Below are 21,652 nucleotides of genomic sequence, written 5' to 3'. Positions count from 1 at the left end.
TATGTAATTGAGGTCTTATGTAACTGCTCTTGTAGTCTGTTCGACATTTAGCAGCCCTGATTTAAGAGATCAAGATGGCAGCTAATTCATCTGAAGGAGCTCCACATTACAGCAGACAGTGACATTATTAGGATTCCCTTGACTCCTGCTGCTCTTAAAGCCACAGTGCATCTAAAAAGAGGACCATGAACACACACACACACACACACACACACACACACACACACACACACACACACACACAAATCTTCTTAAAGAGATCATGAACCATTAAAAAAAGTTCCTCCTAAAGGAGCAAAGCATTGCCCCAAAAAACTTTCCTCTTAAAGGAGCAGTGCACACACAAAAAGTTCTTAATGAAACAGTAAACTGTCACGGATTGGTCAGGCTCTCACGATCCCCACTCACGAAGATCACCATCACCTGACTTCTAATGAGCACACAGCTGCATCACATTCACGAGCACCAGATAAAAGCACAGCACTCCAGTCGCTCATTGTCCGGGCTCGTCTCGACGAAAGCGGACAACTGAGCGACCACTCAGCGTAGTCATCCTCAGCTAAAACAAACGCTTTACTTACCTGTTCTCTTTGTATTCCTCCTAGTCTTCCTGGTCCACCCGAATCGTCCTGTCTTCCAGTCCTTCCAAGTCTGTGTCATCCTCTGTCAGCTGTATCTGGTGTGTGCTGTCCATCCTCGTGTATTCCTGTTACCCAGCCACGGAGGAAAAGACCCCAACATCATTCCTGATCCTCCTGGCTATCCTTCATGTGCTCCTTGTTGTCATTTAATAAACACCCTAACGTTTCCTTACCTCTGTCTCCTGTCCGCTTCATAACAGAAGCCCGGACCCCTAACGACGACAACATGAGCACCCCCGATCACTTTCAAGAGCTGGTGGACCAGTTGAAGCGGATTCTACAGCCACCAGCTCCACTTTCCAACGCACCACCAGCACCGAGCACTTCCGCCTCCACAGTTTCTTCTTCGGCCCTTCCTTCCAGTCCCATGGCCCGACCAGCGCCCTACTCAGGCGGAGCGGGGGAGTGCAATGGTTTTCTGTTACAATGTTCCCTCATATTCGAAATGCAACCTTCTCTATATCCCACAGATAAGTCAAAGATCGCCTACATCGTATCACTACTCTCTGGGCCTGCACTTAAATGGGCTGAGACGATCTGGAACCAAGCCGGGCCGGTCATGAATTCCATCACTACCTTCACGGAGTATTTCAAAGAGGTGTTTGGACGTTCTGATGGGGAAGTAGCCGCTGGAGAGCAGCTGTATCATCTAAAGCAAGGTACTCTATCTACACAGGAATATGCTCTCCGGTTTCGCACTCTAGCAGCTGCAAGTGGATGGAATGAGAGATCGTTGTTGACCACGTACCGGCTCGGCTTGGAACCCACTCTCCGAATCCAGCTGGCCACATTAGATGATACTATGGGTCTGGAGAGTTTCATCCAACATTCTCTCCGATGTTCCGATCGTCTCCGTTCCTATCAACAGGACACCATCACCCCCTCGTCTGCACTCCTCCAATCGCCTGAGTCAACAGCCTCTCCAGAACCAGAACCCATGATAATAGAGTCTGGAAGACTGACATCAGCGGAACGACAGAGGAGGCTGACCCGGGGTCTGTGTCTATACTGCGGTGTCAGTGGACACACCCGTATGGAGTGTCCCCTTCGTCCCATTCGGACTTCAGTGAGTGTATTCAGTACGAATATTGAACAATGTAAACCACTTACTACCACCGTACAAATAACTACTGCCTCTATTTCTCTCCTTGTCACAGCCCTCATCGACTCCGGGTCAGCAGGGAACTTCATCTCCCAATCCCTCTGTCGTCAACTCCACCTACGTACTGAGGCGTCCTCGCATATATACCAGATACAACCGATAACCCAGTGCACTCGATCTTCGACCCGTATCCATCGACAATGCGAAGACATCCTTCTTCAAGTGGGGTTGTTACATCAAGAGAGGATTCAATTTCTGGTTCTGGAGGGTGCAAATATGGACATCATTCTAGGGCGCCCGTGGCTGGTGAAGCACGATCCCATCATCTCTTGGGGCACAGGAGAGATAAAGAAATGGGGATCTGGATGTACACCTACCTGTTTTCCAAATCTCCCTCTTCAAGGTCGGAACCCCATTTCTTTGTTTACAACATCGGTCGAGAGTCCTCCTGAGAAGCAGTCTATCCACATTCCTAAGGAGTACAGCTCCTTTCATGATGTCTTCTGCCCCAAGAGAGCTTCCCAGCTACCGCCGCATCGGCCATGGGACTGCGCGATCGACCTAGTTCCAGATGCCCAGTTGCCAAGAGGTAGGATCTACCCGCTCTCGCTTCCAGAGAATCAGGCAATGGAAGATTACATAAGGGAGGCTCTGAGTCAGGGGTACATACGTCACTCAAAATCACCAGCCGCCTCAAGCTTCTTCTTTGTGGCCAAGAAGGACGGAGGGCTGCGTCCATGCATCGACTACAGGGTCCTAAATAACGGTACAGTAAAATACCGATATCCCCTTCCTCTGGTACCAGCCGCTTTGGAACAGCTCCGAGAAGCTAAAGTCTTCACTAAATTGGACCTCCGCAGCGCGTATAATCTGATAAGAATACGTGAGGGGGACCAATGGAAGACAGCATTCGTGACCCCTACTGGCCACTATGAATATGAGGTCATGCCTTACGGTCTGGTCAACGCCCCCTCCGTATTCCAAAACTTCATTCATGAAGTCCTCCGGGAGTTTCTTCACCACTTTGTAATAGTGTACATAGATGACATCCTCATTTACTCCCGGAGTGAGGCCGAACATCGCCAACACGTTGCGGAGGTCCTACACACATTGAGAGAACATCACCTCTACCTCAAAGCGGAGAAATGCTCATTCCACCAGAAGTCGATTCATTTCTTGGGATACATCATTGACCAAACCGGTATACGTATGGATGGGAAGAAAATTGAGGCTGTTCTATCCTGGTCAGAACCCACTTCCATTAAGGAGCTCCAGAGGTTTCTTGGGTTTGCTAACTTTTATAGACGGTTTATCAAGGACTACAGCAGGATTACATCACCTCTCACTAATCTCCTCAAGGGTAAACCCAAAGGACTGGAGTGGACCAAAGAAGCAGCCGCAGCCTTCCGCCTTCTTAAGAAGGAGTTCACAAGGGCCCCACTCCTGACTCATCCTGACCCAAATCTTCCTTTCGTGGTGGAAGTGGACGCATCCACCACCGGCGTCGGGGCAGTATTATCCCAACATCATGATACACCGCCCCGACTGCATCCCTGTGCCTATTTCTCTCGGAAGTTGAGCCCGGCGGAGCAGAATTACAGCATAGGAGACAGGGAGCTTCTAGCAATCAAGCTAGCCTTGGAGGAGTGGCGTCACTGGTTGGAGGGAGCCAAACATCCGTTCCAGGTGATCACAGATCACAAAAACCTCCAATATATCAAAGAGGCCAAGAGACTATGTCCACGTCAAGCCAGATGGTCACTTTTCTTCTCACGTTTTGATTTCTCCATTTCCTATCGTCCAGGACCCAAGAATCTAAGAGCAGACGCTCTCTCTCGTTTACACGAGCATCACGATCATGAAGAACTCCCAACGAAGATTCTTCCCGAACACATCTCCATTTGTCCGATCACCTGGAACGCTCCTCCAGTCGTTGCCACTCCGGAAGCCCCTGCTCCGCCGGGATGCCCTCCTCATCGGCAGTTCATACCACCTGAACACCGGGTAGATCTGATCCACTCCTTACATACCTCGCTAGGCACTGGACATCCAGGGATCAACAATACTCTCTCGCTAGTATCCCAACGATTCTGGTGGCCAAACATGGCAAGGGATGTGAGGCAATATGTTCAGGGCTGTAAGGACTGTGCCCAATCCAAGAGCCCACGTCATCTACCCGCTGGAAAGCTCCATCCCTTGCCGATTCCGAACCGTCCCTGGTCACACCTAGGAGTGGACTTTATCACTGACCTCCCCTCGTCAGAAGGTAATACCTGTATTCTAGTCATCGTAGATAGATTCTCAAAGTTTGTCAAACTAATCCCTCTGAAAGGTCTTCCCACAGCCTTTGAAACAGCCGACAATATCTTTAATCAAGTCTTCAGGTCATTTGGTATTCCAGAAGATATTGTGTCGGACAGAGGTCCACAGTTCATCTCACGTCTATGGAAAGCCTTCTTCAAGCTCCTAGGTGTGGCCGTCAGCCTCTCTTCTGGATATCATCCCCAAACCAACGGGCAGACAGAGAGGAAGATTCAGGAGGTGGGACGGTTCCTGAGGACCTTCTGCAGTGGTCACCAGAGCTCCTGGAGCCAGTATTTGGGCTGGGCAGAATATGCCCAAAATTCACTGCGGCAACCCTCCACCGGACTCACGCCATTCCAGTGCGTCCTGGGCTTCCAACCACCGCTCTTTCCCTGGGATGGCGAACCATCTGATGTCCCCGCAGTGGATCACTGGTTCCGGGAGAGCGAGAGAGTCTGGGACGAGGCTCATCAACATCTGCAGAGGGCAGTCCGTCGAAGCAAGGTAACCGCCGATAGAAGAAGGTCTGAAGAACCCAGATACACACCCGGACAAAAGGTGTGGCTATCCACCCGGGACATACGCATGCGACTGCCCTCTCGCAAGTTAAGTCCCCGATTTGTTGGTCCCTTCACCATCGTGGAACAGGTTAACCCCGTCACCTACAAACTACAATTACCCTCTCACTACCGTATTCACCCTACATTCCACGTATCACTCCTGAAACCCTATCACGATCCTGTTCTTCCCTCCACAGAGCCTGACCACGAAGAGGAACCCCCTCCTCCACTGCTCCTAGAAGAAGGAGCCGTCTACGCAGTGAAGGAGATCTTGCGTTCCCGACGTCGTGGTGGCCAGTTGGAGTACCTGGTGGACTGGGAAGGGTACGGCCCCGAAGAAAGGACATGGGTTCCCAGAGCTGATATTCTCGATCCTAGTCTCATGGTGGAGTTTCATGAGAGCCACCCTGAGTTCCCAGCGCCTAGAGGCAGAGGGAGACCACCACGGCGTCGGAGGTGTCGGCCCTCAGGAGCGGGCCCTGGGGAGGGGGGTACTGTCACGGATTGGTCAGGCTCTCACGATCCCCACTCACGAAGATCACCATCACCTGACTTCTAATGAGCACACAGCTGCATCACATTCACGAGCACCAGATAAAAGCACAGCACTCCAGTCGCTCATTGTCCGGGCTCGTCTCGACGAAAGCGGACAACTGAGCGACCACTCAGCGTAGTCATCCTCAGCTAAAACAAACGCTTTACTTACCTGTTCTCTTTGTATTCCTCCTAGTCTTCCTGGTCCACCCGAATCGTCCTGTCTTCCAGTCCTTCCAAGTCTGTGTCATCCTCTGTCAGCTGTATCTGGTGTGTGCTGTCCATCCTCGTGTATTCCTGTTACCCAGCCACGGAGGAAAAGACCCCAACATCATTCCTGATCCTCCTGGCTATCCTTCATGTGCTCCTTGTTGTCATTTAATAAACACCCTAACGTTTCCTTACCTCTGTCTCCTGTCCGCTTCATAACATAAACCACTAGAATAGTTCCATTTAAAGAGACAGTACACACAAAAAGTTCCTAATGAAACAGTGAACCACCAAAATAGTTTCTTTTAAAGAGACAGTACACACAAAAAGTTCTTAATGAAACGGTGAACCACCAAAATAGTTTCTTTTAAAGAGACAGTACACACAAAAAGTTCTTAAAGGAGTGGTGAACCAGCAAAAATAGTTCCTTTTAAAGAGACCGTACACTCAAAAAGTTCTTAATGAAACAGTAAACCACCAAAATAGTTTCTTTTAAAGAGACAGTACACACAAAAAATTCTTAATGAAACAGTAAACCACCAAAATAGTTTCTTTTAAAGAGACAGTACACACAAAAAGTTCTTAAAGGAGTGGTGAACCAGCAAAAATAGTTCCTTTTAAAGAGACCGTACACTCAAAAAGTTCTTAATGAAACAGTAAACCACCAAAATAGTTTTTTTTAAAGAGACAGTACACCCAAAAAGTTCTTAATGTAATGGTGAACCACCAAAATAAGAGACCGTACACCCAAAAAGTTATTAAAGAAACAGTGAACCACCATAATAGTTCCTTTTAAAGAGACAGTACACACAAAAAGCTATTAAAGAAACTCTGAACCACCAAAATAATAAATAATAATTAAAAAGTAAGCCAGAGTAGGGAGGGATTGAGGAAAGAGTTATTCCCATGATATCTATTCACATTTTTTTTTTAATAATTCTCTAGTGCTCACTGAGCCTACTTTTATTTAATCAAAATACAGCAAACAAACAATAGTATTATTGAACGTCATTAGAATTTAAGAGTAAGAGTAGAATTTTGTAAAGTAATATATTTTAAGATGTGATTAATCCCAGTATTAAAGCTATATTTTCATCATCATCACTCCAGTCTTCAGTGTCACGTGATCCTTCAGAAATCATTTTAATTTGCTGATTTGTTGCTCAAGAATCAATCAGTATTATTACAGATGAAATCAGGTGTTTCTCGTTAATATATATTTGTTACAGTGTGTTTTCAGGATTTGTCTTAAACGACTAGAAGATGACTAGAATGACTGTCATAAAAGAATGCTTTAAAAATACTTCTTTTTATATTTTAAACAGAATTTTTATAACATCCTTTCATATTTTTGACCGCTTTAATAAAAAACAAATCTCACCGACCTGATAGTGTATATGGTGAAAAACTATTGATTAAAATATAAAACAATGAATCATAAGATGCTATATTTTGAGTGTTTTTTTAAACTGATTTAAAAAATATTACGTTTACATTAGGGATGCACAATAAATCATTACATCATCAATATTACAATGCGTGAGCCCGCAATAGTCACATCACAGGCATCTGAAATGTAGTTGGGATTATAATTGACCAGACCTTGCAGTTAACAAAATACTGGAGTCATTTCAACTTTTAACCTTAGAGTAAATGTTTATCATTTGCATGTAACTGTGTAAGCATTTCAAGCAAAATGAAGCCATTTGGGCACAGTCAATTAAATGTTTGTAGCTTAAAGATTAATTGTACATTTATATAATTATTTACTCAAAGAAAATGATACAGTGTTATTATTATTATTATTATTATTATTATTATTATTATTATTATTATTATTATTATTATTATTATTATTATTATTATTATTATACGATGGTTATTTAATCAGTGTTGCTGAATGCTGTTTAACTCCCCAGAAAATCTTAAATCATTCATTGTATCTGTTGTAACTAACTTTGCTTGTCTTTTGAATGATATTTTATGCAGATATGCTACAGAATCACCCAAATCAATCTAAAAATTATGAATTTTTTACAAGCTATTCAACTCATCTGGTGAAATTGCATTTATATCACAGTCTAAATCGTAGTTAATGAAAATATTGCAATGTCAGTTTTTTCCAATATTGTGCAGCCCTAGTTTATATAAAGCCCTATGAGTCCTAATTTTAATTATTTATTTACTATTTTTGCAGCAAGAGAAGTCGCAAAATCTATAATTATGCAGAAAATTCTTCTCTTTCTAATCCGCAAAAGAAAATCGAAGATAAAAATGTTTCCCAAACCTTAATACACCCCTCTGTCGGCAGTTTCAGATTTGACATTATCAAATGTCAGGCCGTCAAAGTTCATCGTGCATTTCATCTCAAGCATGCAAAACGCGCCGGAGACAGCCGTTATTGTGAACAGTGTGTGCGGAGGCTCACGGACACTCAGATGGAGGTGGGCAATAATTCAATCTGTTGTCTGATGGGCTTTGATGAGACACGAGCCTCCCACATTCATAATGCTGTCATAACGCCTCATTTTCTCCCTCTACGCACATTTGCACACACAAACACCCGCGCATACGAGTGTAGGACGGCTGTATGTGATGCTCTGTGTGTTTCTCCCTGCTGCTTTTCTCAGGCATGTGCAAGTTTTGTGGGCGTCCAAATGTGTGTTAAATAGTATCGTCACACCACTAGAACTGCAGTAGTAACAGAGCAATTTCAATGCTTTTTGAATTTTTTTAACGACTTATTTGAACGTAAAATTTAAAGTATATTAAATTGGATAATTATTAAAGGTGAAAATGTATTAATTCTATTATTTATAATCACACTTGATAAAAACAGTCAGCAGAAACACTTTGATTGGCATTCTCCCTTTGTACGTGACATCAGAGGGGGAAATCCCCGCTCATTAGTGACAATCTCCCCCTCATTAGCATAAACAACCCTAAGTGAGAAGCAGCCGACCGCCATTAGAGTTTTCACCTGCTGAAGATAATAGCTGCGTCTCATATGAAGAGACACAACTCCCTTTTGAGGCTTAATAAAGCACAACTAAATTGCTTGTTTGATATTTAAACACTTTTTCAAGACAGAATGACAAATATATTTTCTAAATATTTCCAGTATATCATTTTAAGATGCATCCAATTATAAAAGCTTTAAAAACAAATAAACAAACAAACTAATAAACATATAAATAAATAAATAAACAAACAAATAAATAAATAAATAAATAAACTAATAAACAAACAAACAAACACACAAATAAATAAATAAATAAATAAATAAATAAATAAAATCCTCTAGCGTCAAATATTTTCGAATCAGAGACCAAGGCCTCATAAATCAACCATGCATTGCAAACTACTGTTAATGAACTGGCACATTTCAAGTCTAAAAGTGTGAGCTGGCATTTAGTGAATCCTTGATCTGGTGGCAAACTCTTCTCTCTACCCTCATGACAGGGACAACTAATCTGGGTCGAGTCACCTGACACTAACCGGATTACCCAGGTTACTCAAGACTTACACTCTGACCCTGAATCAGAGCTCTGAGAAGGAAAGCAGGCACTTTTGCTGTGCTTGTGGTTTGTTGTGTTGAGCTCTGTTCTTCTAAAGCTCTTGTTATTGGAGAAAACTGTAAACATGGCTTGTTTCTGTCTGCTGTCGGTGAACACATGGTATCAACATCTTGTGGATGTTTTTTTCCCTGTGGCGGTGGAGAAAATATCTCTGTTTCAGTACCAAGGACAGCGCCGCTCAGCGACTGACTGTCCAATACTGAAGTCAGTGGTTCATGTTTAGGGGAAATGAACTGTTTATCACTATAATCACCCAGTTCAGTTTTGTAGAGGACACGTTTTCAACAATGTTCTTTAAATGTGCAAAAGAGGCATTATTTGATTAAATATGTGGTCATTCACAAATGTTGTCTAGCACAAAATTAGATCAAGTCTGCTTGAAACTTTTGTAAACCTTACAAAAACCTTGTAAGGATTTTGTAAACCTCTTTTATCACTCTATTTAATATATACCTGCATTTCGTTGCCTTGTACTTGTACATGTGTGATGACAATAAATTGAATCTAATCTAATAAAGATGCTAGTATTCAGCTTAAAGTAAATAATATGAAGAAAAAAAAATCTTAGGAAATACATAAAATGTAAATGTTCTAATGTTATTCAAATATAAAAAATTAATATTAATATAATATAAATTAAAAACAAATATATAATTTTTATATCTAAATAATATTATAATATTTAAATTTTAAATTATAAATAATATTATAATATTTAAATGAGAAATAATATTGTAGTTATATTTTAAATGTGCCGTATTTATTTTATAATACATATCTGTTGTTAATGTGGACCAAATATGAACACTATTGTAGTTTTAGTTTCAATTAGGTACATTGGTAACACTTTACTATAAAGTTCATTAGTTAATGCATTTACTAACATGAACTAATCATGAACAACACGTGTACAGCATTTATTAATCATAACTGAACATTTACTAATGCATTATTAACATCCAAGTCCATGCTTGTTAACATTAGTTGATGCACCGTGAGTTAACATGAGCTAACAATGAACAACTGTATTTTTATTAACTAACATTAACTAACATGAACAAATACTGCAGTAAATATATTGTTCATTGTTTGTCCATGTTAGTAAATGCAATAATTAACATTAACTAATGAACCTTATTGTAAAGTGTGACCGGTACATTTGTCATGTTTATTAATATTATTCATATTAATATTATTTATGTATTTTTATATATATATATATATATATATATATATATATATATATATATATATATATATATATATATATATATATATATATATATATATAATATATATATAATAAGTGTTAGTAAATTTGCTTTAATTCAGTATATAAATAAATATATGATAAATGTAAGTAAATTTATTTTAATTAAATATATAATGTAATAAATATTAGTAAAAATTAGTATTTTTAAGCTCTATTATTTATATTGTTTACTTCTCTTTTTAACATTAGTTAATTAGTTAATTTTTGTTTACTTTTTATGTTTATGTTGTTTTTTTATTTTATTTATATATTTCCTTACATATTTTCCAAAAAATATAAAAATATCAACATTTGAAACATTTGTTAATAGTTGAATTTCAGCAGTGTTTAGTTCTCTATTTAACGTTACTTGTAGGTTTTTTGGTTTTAGGTATTTTTAAGTCTACCATTTTTTTTCACCTTTTATTTATATATTTCAAGCATTACATATTTGCTATAAATATTAAGCAGGTTTAGTGTCAGCTTTCACATTTTCTCCAGCCAAAACAACACAGTACATCTCCTTCATCTTGAGTTATTTCTGTAAAGGTGTTGTCCTTCGTAATGTCCTCTTTTTTTGGATGTCGCTGTCGTGTTCCAGTGTCTATATGAAACCTGCTCCTCGAACCTCCTCATTCAGCTGCTTGGGCACCTTCAGACATCTTGTACAGAGTTGTAAAACTTCTCTTCTTTTTGAGGGAGATAAAAATAGCACTTCACACTTTTCCCTTTTCTTGCTGAATTAGCAGAGCCGTGGGTGAGAAGAAGATGGAGCATCTGTGCTGCATTAAAAACAGCCTTCAGGAGAGATTTCATCTGTTCAGCTTTTCATTCAAATCTAAAAACCCTTCCCTTCCCTCAGGCTTCAGGATATTTGTCTGGGAAAATGCGTTCATTTGAAAAGAAGCAAAAGAAACGCAAAACACCAACTTAATTTATACAGTCCAAGAGATGGCATGCTGTAATTTTTATGTTATTTTGCATTGCAAAAGTTGTTCAGGTTTTAATTAATTTAATATAATATTATATTAATAGTATAATGTATTCTTAATTATTATATAAATATTAATATAATATAATAATTACATTTTAATGTCATTTAAATAATTTGAATATAATTAATATAATATAATATAATACAATAATATATAAATAATATAATATAATGTAATTATTAAATATAATATAATATAATATTATATAATATTATATTATATAATATTATATAATGTTTAAATATAATATAAATATAATATAATTTAATTTAATAAAATATAATATAATATAATGTAATATAATGTTTAAAATTAATATAATATAATATAATAATGTCATGTAATATAATATTATATAATGGTTAAATAAAAATAAAATATAATTTAATATAATATAATATAATATAATATAATATAATATAATATAATATAATATAATATAATATAATATAATTAAAAAAGGTTAAATAATATAATAACAAAATTTTTATGTCATTTAAATAATTAAGTTTGAATTTCAGATTTTCAGTCTGGCTTTTGGACGTCACTGAATATGAATTAATAATTTTTTGCTGTACTTTTCATTCTGTAGTTTGCTATATAAGACACGTCCAACATTAACATATTTAAATAATTTCTGAATAAATCAGTGGAGATATGCTTGTTTATTTACCTGTATGTAAACAGCGACACCTGCTGTTCTCATAATCATAGCCATTCACTGTTGTCTTTTTGTGCCTTCCCTTATAATACATCAGTCATCTATATTGTTTTCATTTATCCTAATGAAATATTTTTTAATACCTCGCTTTATATTCTAAGCCAATTATTTATTTATTTATTCAAGCTAAAATATTTGTTTTATTTGATCTAATTTTATTTATATTAATCCAATTTTAGATCATTTATCTGAATCGTATATCTTTTTTGTATTATTTTATAGCCTATATGTTAGATTTTATAAAATTTGTATTAATTAATTTTATACTATTGTGTTTATTTATCTGTCTTGACAAGATTAATGCAAACAAATTGTTATAATTATATCAAAATCGTCTTGAAGTTAAATTAAATTGATATAACCCTCACATATTCACACGTTAATTGTATTGTTTGTATGTTTTGCTCTCCAAATGAATCATATGAATGCATCAAAGAAAATATCCATCATGCACTTCCGCGGATTTTCCTCTAGAGGGCGCAATTGTAGCGTCGCAAAATGGGCTCTAGCTTTTTATCAGCGTCGGAGTTCACTGAGTAAAAAAAAAACAGACTTCAATTAATCATTTACACAGATGATGACATTTTGAACATCAAATCTCTGAATGCAAAATTAAACTGAAAGGTTAATAAGGTCAGTCTTACGTAATTATGCAAGTGGCACAATCATCGTGTATTCGTTCTCATCTCTGCTTTTGAGAAATAATCCCCATTAAGCATTTAATCTTTGCACAGCTCTGCGTTTACAGTGCCAGATCCATCAGTTCTGTTCCACTTCTGACAATCATTACATAAGCAAACTTGTTTTCACATTTCAAAAGTTGGACTTGTTCGCCTCTTTCTCACCTTCACTGCTGTGGTCACATCGAGCTGTGTGTCCTGATGAGGAACTGTTTTTCTGATGTTTTCATATCGCTGCTTGCTGAGAAACATCAGACACATCCTCATCCTGAAGGCCAGAGCTCCTGCTGTTTACCACATAACTAGTTCTCAACAAAACAGTCTCTTTTATCCGCCTGTTTTTGTCTTTCTGATCTCTCAAAACACTGCACGTTGTAGACTGCGCCATGCCAGTTAGCTAAAGTTGTTTATGACCTAAGCTGATGTGTGTTTTCTGTGACTTTTCCTCCTCAGTAACTTTGGTGGTACAATGTGTTTGAGTTTATGCTAAATGATAGTTGTTGAAGAAAAGTTTGACTTGGAAAAAAGTGAGCTCAGCCATATCTGTGAATCAGCATATACTGTAGGCCTACTGTATGTGAGTTCTCTGACTATTAAACAGACAGGACATCCTTGAAACCAACAAGACCAGGATTGAAACCAGCAAGACCAGCATGGAGACCAGCAAAATCAGCATTGAAACCAGCAAGACCAGCATTGAAACCAGCAAGACCAGCATTGAAACCAGCAAGACCAGCATTGAAATCAGCAAAACCAGCATGGAGACCAGCAAAACCAGCATTGAAACCAGCAAGACCAGCATGGAAACCAGCAAAACCAGCATTGAAACCAGCAAGACCAGCATTGAAACCAGCAAAACCAGCATGGAGACCAGCAAGGCCAGCATTGAAACCAGCAAAACCAGCATGGAGACCAGCAAGGCCAGCATCAAGACCAGCAAAACCAGCATTGAAACCAGCAAGACAAGCATGGACACCTGCAAAACCAGCATTGAAACCAGCAAGACCAGCATGGAGACCAGCAAGGCCACCATCAAGACCAGCAAAACCAGCATTGAAACCAGCAAGACCAGCGTTGAAACCAGCAAGACCAGCGTTGAAACCAGCAAAACCAGCGTTGAAACCAGCAAGGCCAGCATCGAGACCAGCAAGGCCAGCATCGAGACCAGCAAGGCCAGCATCGAGACCAGCAAGGCCAGCATAGAAACCAGCAAGACTAGCATACCAGCATCAAAACATACCTTACCAGCATATGCTGGTTTTTCCAGCAATGTAGCAAAATGCAAAAGCATCCAGAACACCTTAGCAACTGCCTAGCATCATGCTAAACCATGAAGAACATGGGAAACTGACTAGCAACACACTTAAGTATCCAAAACTTAGCAACTGTCTAGCCGCATGCTGAACCATAAAGAACATCTTGGTAACCACCCAGCAACATGCTAAAGCATCTAGAACAGCAACTGCTTATTGCAACATACTAAAACTTCAAAACGCCTAGCAACTGTCTAGCAATATGTCAAAACATAAGGACCATCTTGGTAACGGTCTAGCAACATTAAGCAACCTTCTAGCAGAGTGCTAATGTACCTTCAGTACCTACACTTTAGCAACAACATAGTGCACATTAAATGATTAAAACACCTTAAAAATATGCAAAAGTACTCAGAGCACCTTAGCACTTGCCTAACAACAAGCTAAAACATTTCAACCTTAGCTTCTCCTTATATGCTAAAGCCTTCAAACTATAGCACCTGCCTAGCAACATGCTAAAACATTTGAAAAAACTTACAGAAGCTTCCCCCTAACAATATGCTAAAGCCTCTAAAGCACCTGCCTAGCATCACACTAAAATACCAACAAATGCAGTGCAGCAGTTGCATAGAAAAATATTTGTATATGCATTTGTTTACTTGTCCCCTTTATTCTTTCATTCACTCATTTTCTTTTCGGCTTAGTCCCTTTATTAATCTGGGGTAGCCACAGCGGAATGAACCAGAAACTTATCCAGCATAGATTTTACACAGCGGATGCCCTTTCAGCTGCAACCCATCGCTGGGAAACACCCATACATTCCCATTCACACACATACACTACGGATAATTTAGCTTACCTAATTCACCTGTACCGTATGTCTTTGAACTTGTGGGGAAAACCGGAGCACCCAGAGGAAACCCACGCCAATGGAACCAACCGAGGCTTGAACCAGCGACCTTCTTGCTGTGAGGCAATGATGCTACCCACTGCACCACCGTGACGCCGTTCCCTTTATTCATTATCTGAAAACTTTGAAAAAAGTTCTCACTGCAGTCGTTCCCACAGATAGCAACTGAGGCTTAGCTGCTAGATCTCTAACTTTCTGATTAGGATGAATCGACAGTAACATGACTGTTGGTTATTTTTTTAAAGATTTATTTTTGGCCTTTTTGCCTTTATTAAGTGAATAGGACAGTATTTTAGACAGAAAGCAAAGTGGGAGGGAGAGAAGGGGTAGGGATGGGAAATGTCCTCGAAGCGGGATTCGAACTCGGGACCCCCTAAAGTGCTACTGTACCATGTCAGCGTGCTAACCTTTAGGCTATTGCGCCATCCGTTTCTGATTGTTTGAGTAAAGGTTTCTGGCTGGTCAAACCACCTCATTCCTTCAAGGATGATGAAGGATCTATGATTTGATCTTTATTGTTTCTACCCAAATGTCATTATTAAAGAGACGTGTTGCTAATGACTTTCTGCTTTTCCATCGGCAGGTCTCTTGCCTTCAGGATTTCTTCGGGGAGGAGGACATCTTCATCGCATGCGGCCCAGAGAAGTTCCGTTACCAGGATGACTTTCTGCTGGATGAGAGCGGTAAAGAGCCCTTCACTAGTGCTGTAAATTAACCAATCACAAACACTCAAATCACTGTAATTGAGTCGTTTTACTCAGGAATTGTACTTTATTAAGTAGTTTAAAAAGTTTGTTTACTTTTACCTGAGCATATTTTTTGTGCTGTATTGGTACTGTTTTCCTTCCACCTGCAATCTACTATTTCATGCATTTGGCTAAAGAGAACAATCAGTGATTCCACTGGGAATCAAATTGGGAATAAAGGGTCGCTAATCATTCAGGAGGGCTAATAATTCTGACTTTAACTGTATATATACACAGTTATTTTCCTCCCTGTAAATAAGAAAAGGGAAATAAATACAATAGAATAAAAATATAAAACAAACTGTGCTTTAAGCATCTTCACTGTAAGAAAAAAAAACTTTTACAAAAGTCCTTCAGTCAAGAGCAGTGAGGGATTTTCTCCTTTTGTTGTTTGATTAATAATAAAAACAGGCGGCAGCAGGAATATTGCGCCCTGTCGCTTTAAGAGTAGTGCGGCTCTGATATGGTTTCTCTTTCACATGTTTTTTGATTCTCAACTTGTTTGTTTATTACACAAATGAGGGTGAATATGAATAATCACTAAACACCACGCTCTGACACAATTGTGCATGTATCTGACCATTAAAGCGCTCTCATTAAGACGGCGTTAGATGTGTGTGCTCTGCTCGCACACACGCACAGAAGCATGTGGTTTCGTTCGCGCTTTTAAAAGCATGAATGATGCGCATCCCATGCTGCAAAAGTTACATTACAGTACATGCTTTAAGTCATTTTCACGTGGAGCTGAGCTTTGCAGAGCACCAAATGTGTACAACTGGAAAGGGGGCGGTATATGATGCTATAATCGTTTTATCTCGATTAATGGTTTTTCATAATCGTTAGAAGCCAAAATCGAAATCGTATTTTCGAGTAATTGCACAGCCCTAATTACAGTAGGGGAAGCCCAAACGAATGTCCTGAGCGAAGTACATGATGTCAGATTGAAATCTAAGAAAGAGAAAATAAGATCGTGGATAAAAATAAGAGTTATACAACCTTTCTTTGGCTTACTCCCTACCGTTTTTGATCTTGACGAGAGATGATGACGAGATGACAAGATCTTGACAATTATTTTTATGATTTGTGTCATTATCATTTTGTCAGATTGCACACCTAACATAGGCTACATATTATGGTAAATAAGATATCATATATATTATATATATATATATTTTATATATATATTATATGTCTAATTTTTTTATCACAAAATTGTCCACAAATTTCTGGAAATTACCACCACAAAATTGGTGGTCATTTTTATCGCAAAAAAATCACAAAAAAAATTGGGAAAATCTGGGAGGTCTGAAAATAGTCTTAAAATGACAATAATATCGTTATTCGCAATACATTGGTTCACTATATTGTACATCAAAATATAGATATCGTGACAGGCTACATTTTACTCCTACATTAAGTAGTATTCACAACAGATACTTACAGTATACTTTACTTGCACTACATTTTATTTGGTAAGTAATGGTGCTTTTACTTGAGCATGATTTTTCAGTACTCTTTCCACCACCGGTTGCCATTGTGTTCATTTCGGCGAAAGAGCCCTACTTACGATGATCTCATCAGCATTAGGTCTTTGTGGAGCGTATATCTTCCACCTACCCAGAAACTTCCCCTTTGTCCCGTCTTGAATGAATAACATCCTGCTATACCAATTAGTTCATAAGCAAGAATGAATGAGTCCATTAAAGTTTCGTCCCACAAATGTGTAATATAAAAGAGAGGCTTTTTCCCCTTTAACGCCTACATGAGACACTTCTCTAAAGGTGTCCTGCCTTCTCCTCTTGTCCTAGATGGATAGACCTCCTCCTCTCCACTCCACTCCTGTCCTGTCCACGATGTTCCGGTTGTTTTGCTGTTGTTGCAGGAAATGAGAATCTGTGTGTGGTTCTGCCTGGTTTCCTTTCATTAGCGCTGTGTAGAGACAAAGGCTGTGTGTTGGTTTGGCTCTTGCTCGGTGATGATGATCTGAGTGAAGAGCAGATTCTGAAGTGTGTTCAGGAGAGCTCTTTAATAAAGGAGAAAGCATGTGTGCTGCTGTCACAGCGGTCATACCTTTCATTTACTCACTGCTAGAAACTAGTCTGTCTGTCTGTCTGTCTGTCTGTCTGTCTGTCTGTCTGTCTGTCTGTCTGTCTGTCTGTCTGTCTGTCTGTCTGTCTGTCTGTCTGTCTATCTATCTATCTATCTATCTATCTATCTATCTATTGTTCTATCTATCGTTCTATCTATCTTTCTATCTATCTATCTATCTATCTATCTATCTATCTATCTATCTATCTATCTATCTATCTATCTATCTATCTATCTATCTATCTATCTATCTATCTATCTATCTATCTATCTATCTATCTATCTATCTATCTATCTATCTATCTATCTGTCTAAGCATTAACAATAAACATAGTTCAAAGCATACATATAGATATAAATAATAATAATAAACACACATACATATTTGGTTATATTATACATCTCACAATGAAAGTTAAGTATGGCAATAAAAAATAAACAAAGATTAAGAAAAGTATATAATAATAATACACTTCAAAGACAGAGAGCTTTATGGGGTAATAGGGTTCAGACTTTTTCTTTCATAAGGTGGCATGAGAGTACATACTGTGCTTCTATCCATCAATCCATCCATCCATCCATCCACCCACTTCTCTATTGGTCTTTCCATGTCTGTACTCGTATTTTAATTTTTCACCCTCTCCTTCCTGTAATGTGCGTGAAGCTGTTATTGACTCATTTTTCAATTGTTCTAGATTGCAACTGTTCCTTTATCAATTGGAGGGATACTGTCATAATCTCGGGGAGGTTTTTATGCTAATGTTTTTTAATTTATGGGCCTAAATACAGCAGAAGCAATACGCAAGTCTATGTTTTATACAATTTTATATTTGGACAAGCAAAACTGGCTATTTGGTTGTCACGTAATAGAAAACTGCTTGGTATGGGGTTGACTGATGTAACTTTGGTGTTTAGGGAACTTATGATAAGAATATTCTATTTTACTTTATAAGTTCATTATTCAGACAGTTTTTAGATCTAAATGGTGTGTCAATGTGTTTGTGAAGTTGATCATGATGGTTGTTTTAAAAATCCTTGTTTGATTGGTGAATGATTGTAAATGAACTGGCTCTAATATGCATTTGTGGGCAATATTTTACTCCAATTTTACTTATCTTAGTGTGTTTTTAAAAAATGGTTGTAAATAAAGAGATTGTTAAAATCAAAAAGGTCTCAATATTCATCTGTTCATCCCTCTTTCTGTCCATCTATCCATATATTTATTTATCTGACACTCATCTGCATGCATACTGTTGATATCAGAATAATTAGCCCACCTGGATATTTTTTCACCAAATTCTGTTTAACGGAAACACATTTCTAAACATAATAGTTAAATAACTCATCTCTAATAACTGATTTATTTTATCTTTGCCATGATGACAGTGAATAATATTTGACTAGATATTTTTCAAGATGCTAGTATTCAGCTTAAAGTGACATTTAAAGGCTTAATTAGGTTAAAAAGGTAAGTTGGGGTAATTAGGCAAGTTATTGTATAACGGTATTGTATAATAATTTCCTGACTTTAAAATAGGATCCAAATCAATACCATTTTTAGGCGCACCGAAACGTGAGGGAAAGAGTGCGGTTTCCCCGCCCACCGAATTGATTGACGCTCGTATTAACATGTTTCCATAGTAACACGTATAATTATATCAACGCAAAGCAACTGAGGTTAAAAGATCTGTTCAGCTCGCTGTGATCATCATCAAGTGTGATTAAGAAAAAGCTTTACAAGTTTAAAGTGTTTTTAAAACCGTGCATGTTTGTAATGAATTACAGTAATTTTACCGTCTTTATCACCACAGCCGCATGTCAGTACAATTATAACAGAAGACGCTTCAATCCCGGTTTGTGGACGTTAATTCAGGTTTATTTTACACATTAACATAATGATCTTATTCATGTGTCTCATTTGCTGTGCAAAAACAGTGCAAAGTTAAACACGCACGCTGTGTGTGTGTCCGCTGTGTCTGTGTGTGCATAAACTTTGTAACGACATTGTGTGTGACTCATTGCAGAAAGGCTTGTATTAATTCCACAACAAATACTTCAAATAATCATTGGGAAAGTTCTTACTGCTCACAAACATTACATGAGATCTGCTTTATGTCTGTTACTGTGCTGTTTATCTGACGCAGCCAAAGCGAAGATTGAGGCACACTCTGATAGACCCCAGTTTGATAGGAACGGTGGGCGGGGAGAACTAGCATTAAAGGCGCAGGCAACAAAAACAGCTTCATTGTGTTCAGAGCAGAAAATCCCAATATTCTTACCGTACATTCACACCGAAAGCAGCGAGAGCGTCAAAGTAGCCAAAAGTCATTCATTTTCAATGAGAGGCGACAGGGAAAAGCGCGGCACGTCTTCGCCAGTGTGAGCGTCGAGGAGAGTTGAAATTAAGTCAACTTTATGGTAATGATCTATGACACAGTTCAGCGGCAAGCAATCAGAATGAAAAAGTCCACCACTTGAGAGGAGGTCAGAGAACACAGACCTGTGAACTTTGGTTCCGACCACAGTTGTTCCTAAGGGTTTGATTATAACGGTCGCCGAATTATTTAATTATTTACAATGTTTTCTTACAGGAACATGCATTAAATAAGTTACTGATGTGCTTTAATGTTTAAAAAAAAAGCGGGAATCTCATGCGACAGTACAAAACAGTACTGCTGCTTCAGAATATTTAAGACATATTATGGACACATATTGGATATTGGAAGTGGAGCAAAGCCAGCCCACATGCAACTTGATCTTCCATTATTAAATGAATTTGATAAAATTTGCGCAACATTTTCACGCTAGAAAGCATGTTTTATGCAGGAATGGAACTGATATGCTGCAACGGCCCCTTTAAATACAAGATCAATGTAGTGAATTTTGACGCTCTCACCGCCAGAGCTGAAGGCAGACAGCGTTGTCGCCAGGGCAGCCAAAGCGACCTTGGATGTTTTCTCCGCTTTCGGTGTGTACGCACAGTTAAAGGTATAATAAATAATCTGATGGGTGTTTTGAGCTGAAACTTTACAGACACATTCTGGAGACACAAAAGACTTATCTTAAATCTTGAATAAGGGGTAAAATAGGTGCCCTTTAAGGGGGGTAATAATATTGATCTTATATTGATTAAATAAGACTTCCTCCTGAAGAAAAAATCTTATAGGGAATACTGTGAAAAATTCCTTGCTCTGTTAAACATCATTTGAAAAATGTATGAAAAAGAAGTCAGACTTCAACTGTATATCTTTGCATACATAAATCTTGGATATGACAGCTGAATTGATTATTCTATTCTAACGGAATTACAGCTGCAATGTACAGAACAAATTTAATGAGTGCCAGATGATTTATCGCTGTGGCTTAGAGCGAGTGCAGTCAGTCATGGGTAGAGATTTAATTACAAATGCACTAGTAGAAGAACACGTGCCGTCCTAATGATTCCGATCAGAACCGAGAGGAACATATGAAGCACGCCGATGGCGAGATGGATGGAGCCAAAATGGCAGCCGATGATTTCCCTGATGGACGCATATTTAATATGAGCAGAATGCACAGTGCACTGGCAATGATGATGCATGCTAATTTTTATTTGATGCACAAGGCTTATGAAATTGCTATTGTTGCCGGAGACGATTATGTAAGGCAATTGTGAGAAAGCATATTTTTAAAACTTGACTTTATTTTATAAGGAAGTGTTTCATGGCTGAAACTTGCTCTTTATATGTAACTCCTGAGCTATAAAGAGTTGATTGGCGTCCTGCCCTTCAAGAAATCTTGCCTTAATCGACTGAGGCATTTACTGTCATACCTGGTGTCACAGTCTTATTGCTCTCTGAATGTGTTATGTACACAGGGTTATTGCAGCAAAAGCAGAAATGGAATATATAAACAGAGAAGCCGAGCAACACTTCATCTGTGGAGAATCTAATTTAATCCTCAGTCTCTGATCTGAGTTTAGGGTTAAGGCCTTTTCTCGCTTTGCAGCGCTGCCATCTTTTTGATCGCACTTGCATAGATGTGCCTGAACAAGCAGTCTGTTTTTATAGGAGGATTAATTTTACGCTTCAGTTTAAGG

General features: G+C 38.5%; 1 protein-coding gene across 1 annotated transcript in view; it reads left to right on the top strand.

Moving 5' to 3' along the window:
* The window catches only part of dclk1a (doublecortin-like kinase 1a), a 119,850-nt gene that overhangs the window by 29,255 nt on the left and 68,943 nt on the right, over positions 1–21,652 (top strand). Inside the window, 1 exon segment of the mRNA XM_056466704.1 lies at positions 15,324–15,423. Within this exon segment, the coding sequence (XP_056322679.1) occupies positions 15,324–15,423 (100 nt within the window).

The sequence above is a fragment of the Danio aesculapii genome, chromosome 10, assembly GCF_903798145.1.
Source record: "Danio aesculapii chromosome 10, fDanAes4.1, whole genome shotgun sequence".
In the NCBI taxonomy this organism is placed as follows: Eukaryota; Metazoa; Chordata; class Actinopteri; order Cypriniformes; family Danionidae; genus Danio; species Danio aesculapii.
The sequence above is the reverse complement of the archived record's forward strand: the minus strand, read 5'-3'. Positions and strand labels throughout refer to the sequence as shown.